The 14,665-nt window shown below is 38.5% G+C and overlaps 1 protein-coding gene across 1 annotated transcript; it reads right to left on the bottom strand.

The window, feature by feature from the left end:
- Nucleotides 1–1,412: 1,412 nt before the first annotated feature.
- Nucleotides 1,413–3,203, bottom strand: LOC122303096. Its single transcript, XM_043114710.1, has 5 exons — nt 2,658–3,203; nt 2,417–2,598; nt 2,066–2,266; nt 1,719–1,864; nt 1,413–1,561 (listed from the first exon to the last, which is right to left on the bottom strand). Exons 1-5 carry the CDS (start codon nt 3,201–3,203, stop codon nt 1,413–1,415), a joined length of 1,224 nt encoding a protein of 407 aa, XP_042970644.1.
- Between the last annotated feature and the right edge of the window lie 11,462 nt (nt 3,204–14,665).

The raw sequence follows: 14,665 nt of genomic DNA, 5'->3' as shown, positions 1-14,665 counted from the left end.
AGACCTCATCATAGAAGGGGATTCACTGCAGGTGGTGTCAGGCCTCAACTCATCAACCGAATTCCATACATACACAGGCCAACTCATCTCAGATACAAGATCAACGCTTAGTTCCTTTTCAGTCTAGTCAGCAAGGCACACTGTAAGAGCAAATAATTCTGTTGCTCATGCCTTAAGTAAGGATGCTCTAAGCATCAATGGCTATACCACATCTTTTGATTTCATCCTGTTTTGTATTAAAGACTTGGTTTAAGCATTATCAATATAGTCCTTGTTTCAAAAAAAACAAATTACTTCCTAATAGAAGGGATACCCAACGCATCCAGTCTAATAATACCCCTCAATAATCTAGGAATGTCATCACCAGAAACAAAATCCCAATTCAAACCTTCTTCTCCTCTCCTTGCCAAATAATCCACCGCTTGATTGCCTTCTCTGAATTGATGTACCACTTGAAAGTGGACTCCATCAAGTTCCAGAAGAAGAGCATCCCAATAATCCCAAAGATACCATAAATTATAGCCTCGCTTCTTCACCCAATCCACCACAACCTTGGATGCATTCCAAAATTATATTTCGACAATCCATTTCTTTGCATAGCCGTACCCCTTGGAGTAAAGCTCTTAATTCAGCCTCATTATTGGTCCTGAAACTGTGGTGAGCAGAAAAACCCACCTTTATCCGACCCCGATGATCCTGCAATACTCCACCCCCACCACAGTTTCCAAGGTTCCCACGGCAACTACCATCGACATTAAGCTTCCACCAACCAAGCGAGGGCTTTGACCAAACAACTTGAACTGGTTTACGTGTTGCCCAGAGCGTTACGTTAATGTCGAAAGCACTAAGAATCTGTGCATTAGCTGCAGAAAGCCTCTTGTCATGCATGTCATTTACCAAAATTCCCAACCATAACCGAACGGATCTCCATGCCTCCATTGCACTGCCCTGAACTCCCTCCATCCGAGCTCGGCATCGTCAACACCATAAGCACCACGTTAATATGCTCGGTAGAAGGCCAATTAAAACTCCGAATTTTTTCCCTTTTCTCTCACACACCAGCCATGCTTTCACTCGATGCCGCTAGGTTCTGGTTGGTAAACATGAGATGCCCAACGTCAAAGAGGCTAGACGCCATACCTACTCTGCGACCTGCCCAGAAGCAAGAACATGATCTAGAGATTCGGTATGTGAGACTTGACAACAGTCACATTTTGAGGCCATGGCCACTCCACGGTATTGCACCAGGGAATCCGTCGCTAGGCAACTAAACCGAGCCCTCTACATACAAACTAAATTTTCTTTGGTAAATATTTACTCCATATCAAGTCCATCCAAGCCTGATGGTCATCCTTCACTCGGATTAAGTCCCATGCACTGGCTGTAGAAAACTTTCCGTCTCGTGCTGGCTTTCAAATCAAAACATCTTGCCTAGAACGGGCTACACCAACCTCGCTGATCACAACGTCCGCCAACTCTGCAGCAACTAGCTGCTGCAGCATGTCAACGTCCCAAGAGTCCCCAACCCAAACCTCCTTAATTTTCAAAGCTGGCCTGCTAACTACATCCACCATATTACAAAGAGGACCACTCAAAAACCATCTGTCATACTAGAAAGAAACCATGCCCTCCCTTACTTTGACTTTAGTTGCCTCACATACATCCGGAAGAACAGAGACTATAAACTTCCATAATCTTGAGCTATTACTTTGAGCTACTAGCAGAGAAACATGTTGGCCCCTTCCATACTTTGCCACCATGAACCGAGCCCATCACAAGTCCATCGATAAAATCCGCCACGCCAATTTCAAAAGCATTGCTCATTGGATTTCCAGAAAATTCCTCAAGCCCAGGCTCCCCTCCTCTGTTGATTTACACATCCGAGACCACGTGCACCACTTCATTTTTGCTTTCCCACTCTTCTCTCTCCAAAAAAATGTAGCAAGAATGGAATTAATCTTTTTAATCACAACCTGAGGAACGTTCATCACAGCCAAGCAATGGGAAGCCATACTAGATAACACATGTTTAAGCAAAATCAGCCTCCCCCCCTTGCGACAACAACCTCGCCTTCCACCCAGCAACCTTAGCCTGAAACTTCGCTAGTAATTGATCCATATGGATCGCCTTCAATCTACCAGATAACAACAGAACCCCTAGATACATGACAGAAAAACTAGCTTGTGCATACCCCATTAATCTCTCCAAACCACATTGTCGAGCTGCACTAATAGCTGGGGAGATAAAAATTGCCAATTTCTCTCGGCTAACCCGCTATCCAGACTAGGTTTCATAGCAAGATAATACGCTCCCCAATCTTCTCAAAGTTCTCTTTCACCATTCAAGAAAATTAAAATATCATTCGCATATAACAAGTAAGTCACCAACGGGGTCCCCATAGGATGATAAAACTTACCAATGCGGCCCTCGTTGAATTCTTTCCGAAGAAGCCTCGAAAGTACTTCTTGCATCAATATAAATAAATATGGCATCAAGGGATCCCCTTGTCGCAAGCCTTTCGTCGACTTGAAAAACCCTTTGTATGACCCATTCATTATCAACGAGTACCAAGGGGATGCGATGCACTCCTTTACCAAACTACAAAATTTTTCAAAACCAAAACTAGCTAGAGCATTAAATAAAAAATCCCAATGTACCCTATCATATGCCTTCGCCATATCAAGTTTCACCATAACATTCCCTCCAACCGTCTTCCTTTTCAAAACATGAACCATCTCTTGAGCAAGAGATATGTTCTCAAAAATACTGCGACCCAGAATAAAAGCCCCTTGTTCTGCTGAAATTAACATTGGCAAAAAGCCCGTCAAACGAGTCACAAGAATCTTCGAGAAGATCTTGTATGCCACCGAACAAAGACTAATTGGCGGAAATTTCTCAAAACTCTTGGGATCTGGCACTTTTAGAATCAACACAATATATGACGAAGTATAAAACCTTGGCAGTGTGGAACCCGCAAAAAAATCCCTTGCAGCCTCCACCACCTCTTCGTTCACTATTTGCCAACAAGAAATATAGAAAGAGGATCCAAACCCGTCCGGGCCAGGGCTACTTTGCTGCGGTATTGAAAAGACGGCATCCTTCACTTCCTCTTCCGATGGCAAAAGGCACAAGTCAGAATTTTGATCAGTAGACATCTCCACACCCAACAACAGAGACAAATCCGGAGGCTCAATGTGCGGCATCTCCGTAAGAAAATTACTAAAATAATTCACGACCCCAAAGTGTACTTGCTTCGATGAATCTAACAGCGTGCCATCCATCAAACGCATATCTGGAATGACGACTCCATGCTGGCACTTCGAAACAACTGCATGAAAAAATTTAGAGTTTTGGTCACCCTCTTTTAACCATCTCTTCTTTGCAACTTAAGCCTATTTGCCAATGTCTTAGCTATAAGCTTATACAATACATTACATAATGAAATTGGCCTATAATCATGTACTGAAAAAGTAGTACTAACCTTAGGAACCAAAGCAATATTAGTATGATTTAAATTACAAGGCATATTCCCCGATTTAGAAAATTAAGTATAGCCATGCATACCTTGGACCCCACAAAACTCTAATGCTCCTGGTAAAATCCAGCTTCAAAGCCATTTGGTCTTGGAGATTTAAAAGGACTCATCTTTTTTTTTTTTTTTTTAGAGCCTCATAAACCTCCATAGAAGTGAAAGGTGCCACTAGCTCTGAGTTCATATCCTCTGTTACCCTTTTGTCTACACACTAAAGGCAAGCTTCCAATTCATCTTTGCTTGGTCTTGTTGATGAATAGATACTATGAAAATGTTTTTTAAATGCTTGTGTTATTTATGACTCACTATCTCTCATAATATCCTATGAATCCCTTATCTTGTGTATCCTGTTATGCTTCCTTCCTAGTGTAGCACATGCATGAAAGAAACGAGTATTCCTATCACCTTGCTTATACTAGTGCACCTTTGTCCTTTGCCTCTACCTTCTATCCTCCATTTTAAGCAAAATTCTCAGCTCCCTTTGCAACTTCTTAATATCTTCAATATTATGTTGCCCTTTGTAACAGCCTACTAGAAATTCAATGGTGGAATTTCTATAGACTTTACGAACCTCGTGAAAACTTCGTAAGTTTTCACGAACCTATGAATGTTTCGGCTATAGTTTGTTTTTTATAGTTGTGATTTATTTTAAATTTTTCTGAGTTAATATTTGAGTTTGGGACAAAATTTACATGAGGAATATAAATTTTAAAAATTTTTGGAGTTAGGATGTGAAATCCTTAAGTTAGGGGTAAAATGGTCATTTTCCCACATTTAGAGGGTAAAATGGTAATTTTACTCTTAAGTTGTCTATTTTACACATTTCTAATTGTTAGTAATTAAATTTCTAACTTTTAGAATACCCTCTTACAGTTCCTCGTGTGTCGCGCTTTGTTCTCATAGAACACGACGATCGAGGTAAGTTAGCTTCTAACTTACTATCAGTTTACTATGTATGTATGATGGGTAAGGGAACTACAATTTATGTATGTATGTTATCATATATTCCATGCCATGCTACGTCATTACATGTTTATCTGTTATGCATGATTTATTCTGTCACGAATATTTATCTGTTACACAATCTATTCTATCACGTATTGCTATATGTTATAAGTATGCCATGTTAAGTATGCCACACGTTACATGTATGTCATATTTTGTAATATTCACCATTGCAAGTATGTCAGTTAAGTAAAGAAGTAAAATCAAGTTTATGTTAAGTCAAGTTTTAGATCACGTTCATGTTAAGTTATTCATGTCAATCACGAGCCTAAGTGCTAGGATGGGGTAATATTCTAGTGGAACTCCTTTGTTCATGCTGAAGTGTCTAAATAGGTGTGAAACTCCCTGAGTTGATGAAGTACAGTCAACAGGTTGTGAATGGAGGCTAACTAGCTAGTCACCGGAGCGCACCAGTCACTAATGCTGATGGAGCCATATTTTTTTTACATGTGTTCACACTAAGTGTCGCACAAAAAATTCATGGGGCCACAACAAATGTGAAGCATCAAGTATGGGGCCACAACAACTGTGGAACATATACTACGTGAGACACATCAATTGTGACACGTAGAATACGTGGGGCCACAACAACTGTGGAGTACGTATTAACGCACTTACAGCTGGTGTAGATACCTGTGTTGTGATGCGGTAATTGACAGTGACACACGGCTCAAGGGGACCCTTGTAGCACCCATATGGTCACATTATTAATTAAGTCTATTGAACAAGATTCGAAGTTCATGTCAAGAAGTTAAGAATAAGCAATCATGGTGACCCTATGAGATAAGAATAAGATTCAGATCAAGTTCATGTTATGTTATGTTATGCTCACGTACATGTTATGTTCATGTTCACGCTAAGTTTCAAATTCATTTCATATCATGTTATGTTCACGTTTATATTATGTTCAAGTTCACGTGTATGTCATGTTATATTCACGTACATGTTATGTTCAAGTTCACGTTCATGTTATGTTATATTCATATTTACATTATATCTCAAGTTCACGTTTATGTCACGTTATGCTCAGGTTTATGTTAAATTCAAGTTCATGTTTTGTTATGAATGCTCACGTTCATGCTATGATTCAAGTTCACGTTCATGTTATGTTGCTAGCCCATGTTATATTATAAGTTCAAGTCCATGTCATGTCAAGTCAAGTTCAGCTCATGTTTCAGTTCAGGTTATGTTAGTTATGTCATGCTATATGTCAAGTTTTGTCATGCTTACTTACCACTTTAATTATAAATTCATACTTTTACTGATATGCATGCATCATTAACCTATGTGGGAGTTTCCTGTTAACTTACTGATATTTGTAATCAAATCTCACCGTGGTAGTCTCAACTACCATTTCCCCAAAATGGTAGGCGATGTGTCAGGATTAGATCAGGGAGAGGACATTGGTAGACTGAAGGAGGTTGACTAGACGTCGCAGACACAACGCGAAGCTTACAGCTTCCATAGTTAGTTTTTGGACATTATTCTGGCCTCATTAGTCGAGTTACACGAGTTACTCGACGAACTTCCTCAATAGTGTATTTTGGTAATGTAAATATGGAGTATGGCCTCCCATGTTTTTGAGATTACAGTCTTATGAGACTCGTACTGAAGTCATGGATGTTTATTTTTGTTAAGTATGCTTGGATTACGATTTAACTATTTGAGATATTATAAGTTTGGTGCATAGTATTGCTAAAAAAAAATTATCCGCTGTGAATATTGCATAATGCTAGATGCATGTTAGGAACATTCCACCTTATATGTCATGAACGGGGGCAGGTAACCTTGTGTTGCATGTCCCGACGCTTCAAATGTCCATCCGATTCTAAACAGAATCTGGGGGCTTCACAGGGTGGTATTAGGACAATATATCTCTGGGTTATAAATCCACATGTCCTTAGGAAATGCACCAAATACTAGGCTTGAAATTTTAGTCTTCATTAGGCTTGAATTTCTTGAAGTGTAAGAGATAGTACGTGGTTTTTATAAGTGCACTCGTGTATTTCGAGAAGTGACACATGATTCTTGGTAGGATACGTTGGAACTCTGAGAGAGACACCAATTAGGAAAATTAGAATCGCCCGATGGATGGAGGATTTGTTAAAATTATATGCCTACTGACTGACATGCTTAGACATCAGCAACAGCAGCGAGTGCACTTACCCATTATATTGTAAGTTGTCACTCAGGGAGACACAGATACTGACTCCCTAGGAACTAAAGAAGTTGGCGTCATCACTAGTATTTTACTAGGACCTCTATATTGTTAAGCTTAGTTAAGTTTGATTGGATTGCAATTGATGGTATTAATGCATTACTGTTATTTTGGGTAATGACAAGTTATTGAGGTTTGTAACTTGTACACTGTTGGATTTAAGTGAGTCCTTGTTGTTGGTGATTATGGTTTTGCACGAGAGTTCAGTTCGGAAGCCAAATTGTTACCCTGTTGATAAGAGTAACAATTCTCATTAGGAGTATTATTATTCATAGCAGAGTAGATATAGTCTGCCTTTCAGTAGTACGAGGAAGGGTATTAAAGGTTGAGGAATTTTATTCTATGTATTTGGAGTTGTTTTGATTTTGAGGACCCAATGGTATTTGTGTTCGGAAGAGTAAAGTATTTGGAAAAACCTTTGGCCTTGGGACGATTCATTTATGATAGTAGTTTTATCCAGCCGCCATTAAATGGTTTTTTGTGAAACATTGTGTTTGTGGAGACATAGATTGCCCTTACATTGGAGACCAATATATGGGAAGTAGAATCTTAGTCTTGAGGATTTACATGAACACTAGGAACATATCCTTCTATTTAGAGTCGGAATAAGAGGCAGCTCATGATGGATGGACGAGCTATGCCAATCATAAGAGAGAAAGCCTTAAGTTTAGGTTAATAACTATTTGTTTATCAAGGTGTCACCTAGGAGGAGGAATGATTTGTTTTAATTATGAAGGAGTAAGCTAGTCCTAGGTAGACAGGTTTCCCTGAGGAAATAGAGAAAGTAAATTCAGTTGTGTATGGATTAAATTCTTCCAAATTGAATTGCACGAATAATTGAAGTTTTAGATTTAAAGAGTATGCTGGTATGACTTGACCTACTTTGTGAAAGGATTCCAGTACAAATTGATAATTTGAGCACTACGGAAATAAGTGATTTCACTTAAGAAAGGATTTAGTATCCTAGAAGGTTAGTCTAGAACTTGTTAAGTTTAGGCAATAACCCTTGTGATCGTTATAGATAAGATTAGTGTGGACTACGAGAGGAAGGAGTTACCTCATGAAGAACGTTACCCGCCGCTTCATTTGATTATGTGGTTAGACCGGGATAGCTTTAAAGCGAGGACAGCATGGGATAGAGTTGAGTCCAATAGAGCAGCAAAAGAGCGTGCCGTAGTTGCCAACACTGAGCCTGCAACTTTAGGATCATCTATGTCATCAACTCACCACGGACGTTTGCTAATAAAGGGTCAGGAGCCAGAAAACGGCGATGAAGAGTTCGTGCTGCCCCCAACCAAGGTCATTTCGACAATGTGGTCTATGATTAAGAGGACAACGTGTTCTACTACTTACCCCAACACGCCATGCCGTTGGACATCGATGCACGTCCGCCGGATACGACCAATGATGATATGTCCAGTGATAGATAGTAGTTTTAGTAAGCAACATCTTCTATTGAGCATGTTTTATGTTTATACTTGTGTCGATTTTGAGGACGAAATCTTTTTTTTAGGAGGGGAGGATGTAACAACTCGCTAGAAATTCAATGGTGTAATTTCTATAGACTTTAGGAACCTCGTGAAAACTCCGTAAGTTTTCACGAATCGACTAATTGCAAAAGTTTTAGTCTATCAACATAGATAGTGTTATCACTCACTATGGTCCCAGAAATGCGATTTTAATTGTTTGAGGTAGTTAGAAGTATCAAAATACTAATGGCCACTAGACTCAGTTGATTATTTAAGATTTTATGGCGCAATAACCCATTTTCATAATTTTGGACGAAACGCCTATTTGAAACTGTGAATTTATTTTTAGCGGCACTTCGGGGTTGAGTTTTGGTAAACGATTTTCACTGTAGGTTAATATAAATATTTAGGATTTTTCAGTACTAAGTTTAATATGCATTTCTTTGGAGTGAATAGTAATCTCGATAAGTGTAGTGCTTTCAAAATCACAGTGTGGAATGTCCAAATTAGGTTAGAGAAGTTTTATTTAGACACTTGGCAAGATCTTAGCTACACATAGTGACTAGTATTAGACACTTGGCACAAAGAGGAACCATTAGATGGATTTGTAAAGGAAATCAAGATGTGAGATCATGCCACCTAAGCAAAACTTTTTTTTCATCTGATCAACCAGATCGAGCCAGATCAAAGAGGGTTTCAACCCTAGTGAAACCCTAAATGGTTGGAATCCATTTGAAACCCCAAAAGCTTGGTTGAAACCGAAACTCTAAACGGTTTCCCCAAACCCTAAAGTTGGCCTTCAAACCCTTTTTGATCCAATTTCTAGCATTGTGTTTAATCACTTGATTAAATCACTTCCACATGCTATTAATTTCTCAAATTCTTGTTATGACATCATTATCCAACCTTTTAAATCTTGAAAATTTGATTGGGCTATGAAAAATTAGATTTGGGCTTGATAGCATCTCAAACCCTAACCAAACCCCCTTTAAACCCCAAATTGAAGCCCACTAGGTTGAGGCTCACCAAGGCCCACGAATTTGGCCACCTTGGCAAAGCTTCTTGAAGAAGTTTTCTCCCCCACATGGCAGACCATCCACTACCCTTGGCTGCACCCAATAGTGCCTTGATGTGAAGGAGAATCCACCTCATCAACCTCCATTCCTCACAGCTTCTGCAGGCAGTCCTTTGCCCTTCACTATTATCCACTTTATGTCACATAGCCACCTCTAATCAAGGGTCATTCAAGTCTATATCCCTCCAGAATTCTTGAGTCGTGCAAGACACACTTCCTTTCCTTTCATCACTTCTTCACCCCATTCATAGAGAGAACCCCAAAAGAGCTCTCTCGAGCAGATTTCTGGGTCTTTTTGCGTGGAGATTTTTTATCCTTTTTAAGTATTTTCACATGATAACTCCTTCATAAAAGTTGTTAGTCCTTGAGTCTAGTTTCCTTATATTTATATTATTCATCTCATTTGTTTGGTCAAAAGTATTTTTAACCATGGAAAGGTCATTCTGGACATAAAACGGGAGAGTATGTTATGTTTTGGAGTTTTTGACCAAGCTAATGGACATATCTTGGTCCGAAAATTTTATGGAGTGTTGTTGGCATATGTTTATGAGTTCACATTGAGGTTTTGTTGCATGAATAAAGTTTTTGATGATAGGTTTTCTTAGATCTAGAACTTGAAAACTAAAAGTGGAAAAACAGTTTTTGTTTGGAGAAAGTTTGAATATTTCGAGGTTTGATCTTTCTCTAAAGGTTTTGATATTTTTATATGATGATCCTAAGTCTCTTACGTTCATGTTAGAATGTTATTTTGAAGATATTTAGTATTAGTTTCAAAGATATGATTTTTCTATGCAAGAGGATATCGGTTAGACCTAAGATTTGATGTTTCTGGATTAGATCCTTGTTTTATTGATTTTTAGCCATGTGATTTTAAGTTTGAAGGTTGGATATTCTTTAGGACACATTTTTAAACCATGTGATGCTTTATTTTGAAGATCTCACATTCTTAAGCCATTGATCAAGAGATTTATCAAAGCTAGTTGAGGAAAAAGTTTCTGTTTTTGGACTAAGTGTAAAACAAAAAACTCCAAGTGTTATTTTGTGATTTTGGTGACTTTAGTTTGATGATTTAAAGCATGGTTGATCTTAGAATGATGTTATGAATATGTTAGACGTAAGATTTGATTTTTTGGAATTCTTGGAGATGTTTTGATTTAGGGTCAAAGCTTGTGATTCAAGTGTTTGGATCTTTTCACAAAAAGTTTGGTTTATTATTAGCTTTTTCTAAATGGATATTTTAAGTATGGTTTTAAACTTAGGATAGGAAGATCCTTGTTGCAAAATTTTGGTTTAAGCATGAGGTAAGTTAGCTGCTAACTTACTATTAGTTTATTGTGTATGTATGATGGGTAAGGGAACTACAATTTATGTATATATGTTATCATATATGCCATGCCATGCCAAGTCGTTACATGTTTCTCTGTTATGCATGATTTATTTTGTCACTAATATTTATCTATTACACAATCTATTCTGTCACGTATTGCTATATGTTATAAGTATGCCATGTTAAGTATGCCACATGTTACATGTATGTCATATAATGTAATATTCACCATTGCAAGTATGTCATGTTAAGTAAAGAAGTCAGATCAATTTTATGTTAAGTCAAGTTTCGGATCACGTTCATGTTACGTTATTCATGTCAATCACGACCCTAAGTGCTAGGATTGGGTAATATCCTAGTGGAACTCCTTTGTTCACACTGGAGTGTCTAAACAGGTTTGAAATTCCCTGGTTGACGAAGTACAGTCAACAAGTTGCGAATGGGGCCTAACTAACTGGTCACTGGAGCGCGCCGGGCACTAACGCCGATGGAGCCATATTTTATTTTACATGTGTTCACAGCAATTGTGACACAAATAATTCATGGGGCCATAACAATTGTGGAGCATCAAGTATAGGGCCACAACAACTGTAGAGCATACACTACGTGAGACACATCAATTGTGACACGTAGAATACGTGGGGCCACAACAGCTGTGGAGTACGTATTAACGCACTCACAGCTAGTGTAGATACCTGTGTTGTGATGCGGTAATCGGCAGGGACACATGGCTCAAGGGGACCTGTGTAGCACCCATATGGTCACGTTATTAATTAAGTCTATTGAACAAGATTCGAAGTTCATGTCAAGAAGTCAAGAATAAGCAATCATGATGACCCCATGAGATAAGAATAAGATTCAGATCAAGTTTATGTTATGTTATGTTATGCTCACATACATGTTATGTTCATGTTCACGCTAAGTTTTAAATTCACGTTCATATCATGTTATGTTCACGTTTATGTTATGTTCAAGCTCATGTTCATGTTCACGTTATGTTTCAAATTCATGTGCATGTCATGTTATATTCACGTACATGTTATGTTCAAATTCACATTCATGTTATGTTATGTTCATGTTTACATTATATCTTAAGTTCACATTTATGTCATATTATGCTCAGGTTTATGTTAAATTCAAGTTCATATTTATGTTATGTATGTTCACGTTCATGCTATGATTCAAGTCCATGTTGTGTTTCAAGTTCACGTTAATATTATGTTGCTAGTCCATGTTATATTATATGTTCAAGTTCATGTCATGTCAAGTCAAGTTCAGTTCATGTTTTAGGTCAGGTTATGTCAGTTATGTCATGCTATATGTCAAGTTATGTCATGCTTACTTACGACTTTAATTATGCATTCCTGCTTTTACTGTCATGCATGCATCATTAACCTGTGTGGGAGTTTCCTTTTAACTTACTAAGATTTGTAATCAAATCTCTCCGTGGTAGTCTCAACTACCATTCCCCCAAAATTATAGGCGATGTGTTAGGATCAGAGCAGGGAGTGGACATTGGTAGACTGAAGGAGGTTGACTAGATGCCGCAGACACGACGCGGAGCTTACAGCTTCCATAGTTAGTTTTTGGACAGTAATCTGGCCTCATTAGTCGAGTTGCACGAGTTACTCGACTAACTTCCTCAATAGTGTATTTTGGTAATATAAATATGGAGTATGGCCTCTCATGTTTTTGAGCTTACAGTCTTCTGAGACTTGTATTGAAGTCGTGGATGTTTATTTTTGTTAGGTATGCTTGGATTACGATTTAACTATTTGGGATATTATAAGTTTGGTGCATAGTATTGCTAAAAAAAAAATTATCTGCTGCCAATAGTGGATAATGCTAGATGCATGGTAGGAACAGTGCACCTTATATGTCATGAACGGGGACAGGTAATCTTGTGTTGCATGTCTCGACGTTTCAGATGTCCGTCCAATCCCAAATGGAATCTGGGGGCGTCACACCCTTCATCATCTTGCTTTAGTTTTAAAGTTTCAGTTTTTTCTTTGATCTCCTTTGCAATATCAGAATATCTTTCCTTATTCCATACTGATAATGCTGAATTGCACTTTTGAAGACACACCTGGATATCCTTTAACATGACATCCATTGCATCTCCTTTCATCCATGCATCTTGTACTAGCTTCTTGTATTCTTCATCAGATCCTAGGCCACTTCATACTTGAATAACCTTCTATATCCACCTTTTTATGGTATTCCTATGAGCAAGAGAAGATCAATGGTCTATGATCCGACCTTCTTGCCACAAGACTTTCCACCTGTACATTATTAAACATTTCCAACCATTTCCCATTTCCTACTCCCCTATCTAATCTCTCCTTAGTAAAAGTAGCATCATTGTACCCATTATTCCATGTAAACTTTGAGCCTCTCCATCCCAGATCAAACGTACAACCCACACTGCTGTAATGCTTGCCTGAACCTATCCATTTGTGACTCACTTCAGTTCTGCCCCCTTAGATACTATCAGCCTGATGTGATAGTATCTAATTGAAATCCACATATAACATCCATGCCATGTGATCTGCAGGTTTCAAAGAGACAAGCAAATCCCATGTGCCTTGTCTTTTCTTCACATCAGGCTGGCCATAAAAACCTGTGAATTGCCATTCCTCATTTCCCACCTCAAGCTTTAAACTTGCATTAATATGGTTGTTTAGAAAATGATTGAATTGTTAATCCTAATTCTATTTTCCACAGCAATGCTAATCCACCACTCCTCCCCAATGGATCCACCACTAAACACCCATCAAATTTAAGTTTCCTTTTTAACCAATCCCACCTATTTGCATTTAACTTAGTTTCCATTAGAAAAACTAAGTCGAGCTTCTTTTCCTTCACCATCAAGTGAAGATCTTGAATTGCTCGGGGGTTTCCAAGCCCCCGGCAATTCAAACTTAAGGTTTTCATGGCTCCTGGCATGGCTGCCATGCAGCCACCGCCAATCAATTCTCTTCCTCATAACTCACTACCTGCATATCACCCTTTTGTCTCTTCCTACAATCCTCATACACTACTCCACCATTTTCATCACATAGAGTTCTTTTGTTATTTTCTATTGAGTTAATAAACTCATTCCTTTCTCCCTGGCTCATCTCTTCCATTTGCCTTTTGCCTTAGTTGTGAGTTTTTCTGTCACTTTAGCGTATTAGTATCAAAACATGCCTCTATCTCTTCATCATTAGATACTAGCTTTGTTTGTTTAACCCACTCATCTCTACCAATATCTTCTGATTAGGCTTGCCTGGGCTCTCCTTTATCTAGACCTAAGCCCAACTCCTTTCCCTCCCACTCCTTTCTGTTTTTAGAAACAGATTTCTCCTTCCTTTGTGCCATACACATCTCATCCTCCCCAATAGCCGCTCTCCTCTTATCCACCGAATTTAAATTTTCCAACTAATCCTTTTCAAAATTTGAACGGGAAAATATCCCAAGACCTTCTCCTAACCGTCCATCAATATTAGTTACTAACCTGCTCTCGGTCTCCTTCCTCAAGATCTACTCACCTCCATTGCTACCCATCCAAACGAGTACAAATTTACCTTGACTTTGATTTGCAAACCAGTCTGATCTATTTTGATTGTACCTCATAACAATGGGATCCGCTCTTAGCAATGGCCCAAACTGTTGACCTTGCATTGAACTCTTCTCAGAAGCACTTGTTTTAAACAAACACCCATCTGCTTTATGAACCAAACAACCACAAAAAATAGATAATCTCGGTAGTTTCTCAAGGAAGCCAAACATTTTCACCATTTACATGAAGAGTTCTTCCCCTTGTCAATGCCTTTGTAACATAACTTCAATCTTAATTATAAGAAACTGTCTCCATCCAATTCCATCCCCTGATAAATCCACTTCAATTACTCTCCCTATTGAATTCCCAATCTGATCCCCACCTTCTTTGTTCATATATGCTAACGACAGATTTTGAATTTGGATCCAAAACTCTTCTCTATCAAAATTCATCTTACTTAGCTGAGTAAAGCCATCAAACTCCTTAACCACCAACAAA

This window comes from Carya illinoinensis, chromosome 1 (assembly GCF_018687715.1).
Source record: "Carya illinoinensis cultivar Pawnee chromosome 1, C.illinoinensisPawnee_v1, whole genome shotgun sequence".
Classification (NCBI taxonomy): Eukaryota; Viridiplantae; Streptophyta; class Magnoliopsida; order Fagales; family Juglandaceae; genus Carya; species Carya illinoinensis.
This window is presented reverse-complemented; position numbering and strand designations above follow the sequence as displayed.

Excerpts from the sequence above, each read along its gene's own strand:
- LOC122303096 (XM_043114710.1), bottom strand. The coding sequence starts at position 3,203 with ATGCCGCACATTGAGCCTCCGGATTTGTCTCTGTTGTTGGGTGTGGAG. Across the intron at positions 2,599-2,657 it reads TGGCGAAGGCATATGATAGG|TTTGGTAAAGGAGTGCATCG; the intron begins GTACATTGGGAT and ends AAAATTTTGTAG. Across the intron at positions 1,562-1,718 it reads GCCAACATGTTTCTCTGCTA|TTAGCAGGCCAGCTTTGAAA; the intron begins GTAGCTCAAAGT and ends TGGTGGATGTAG.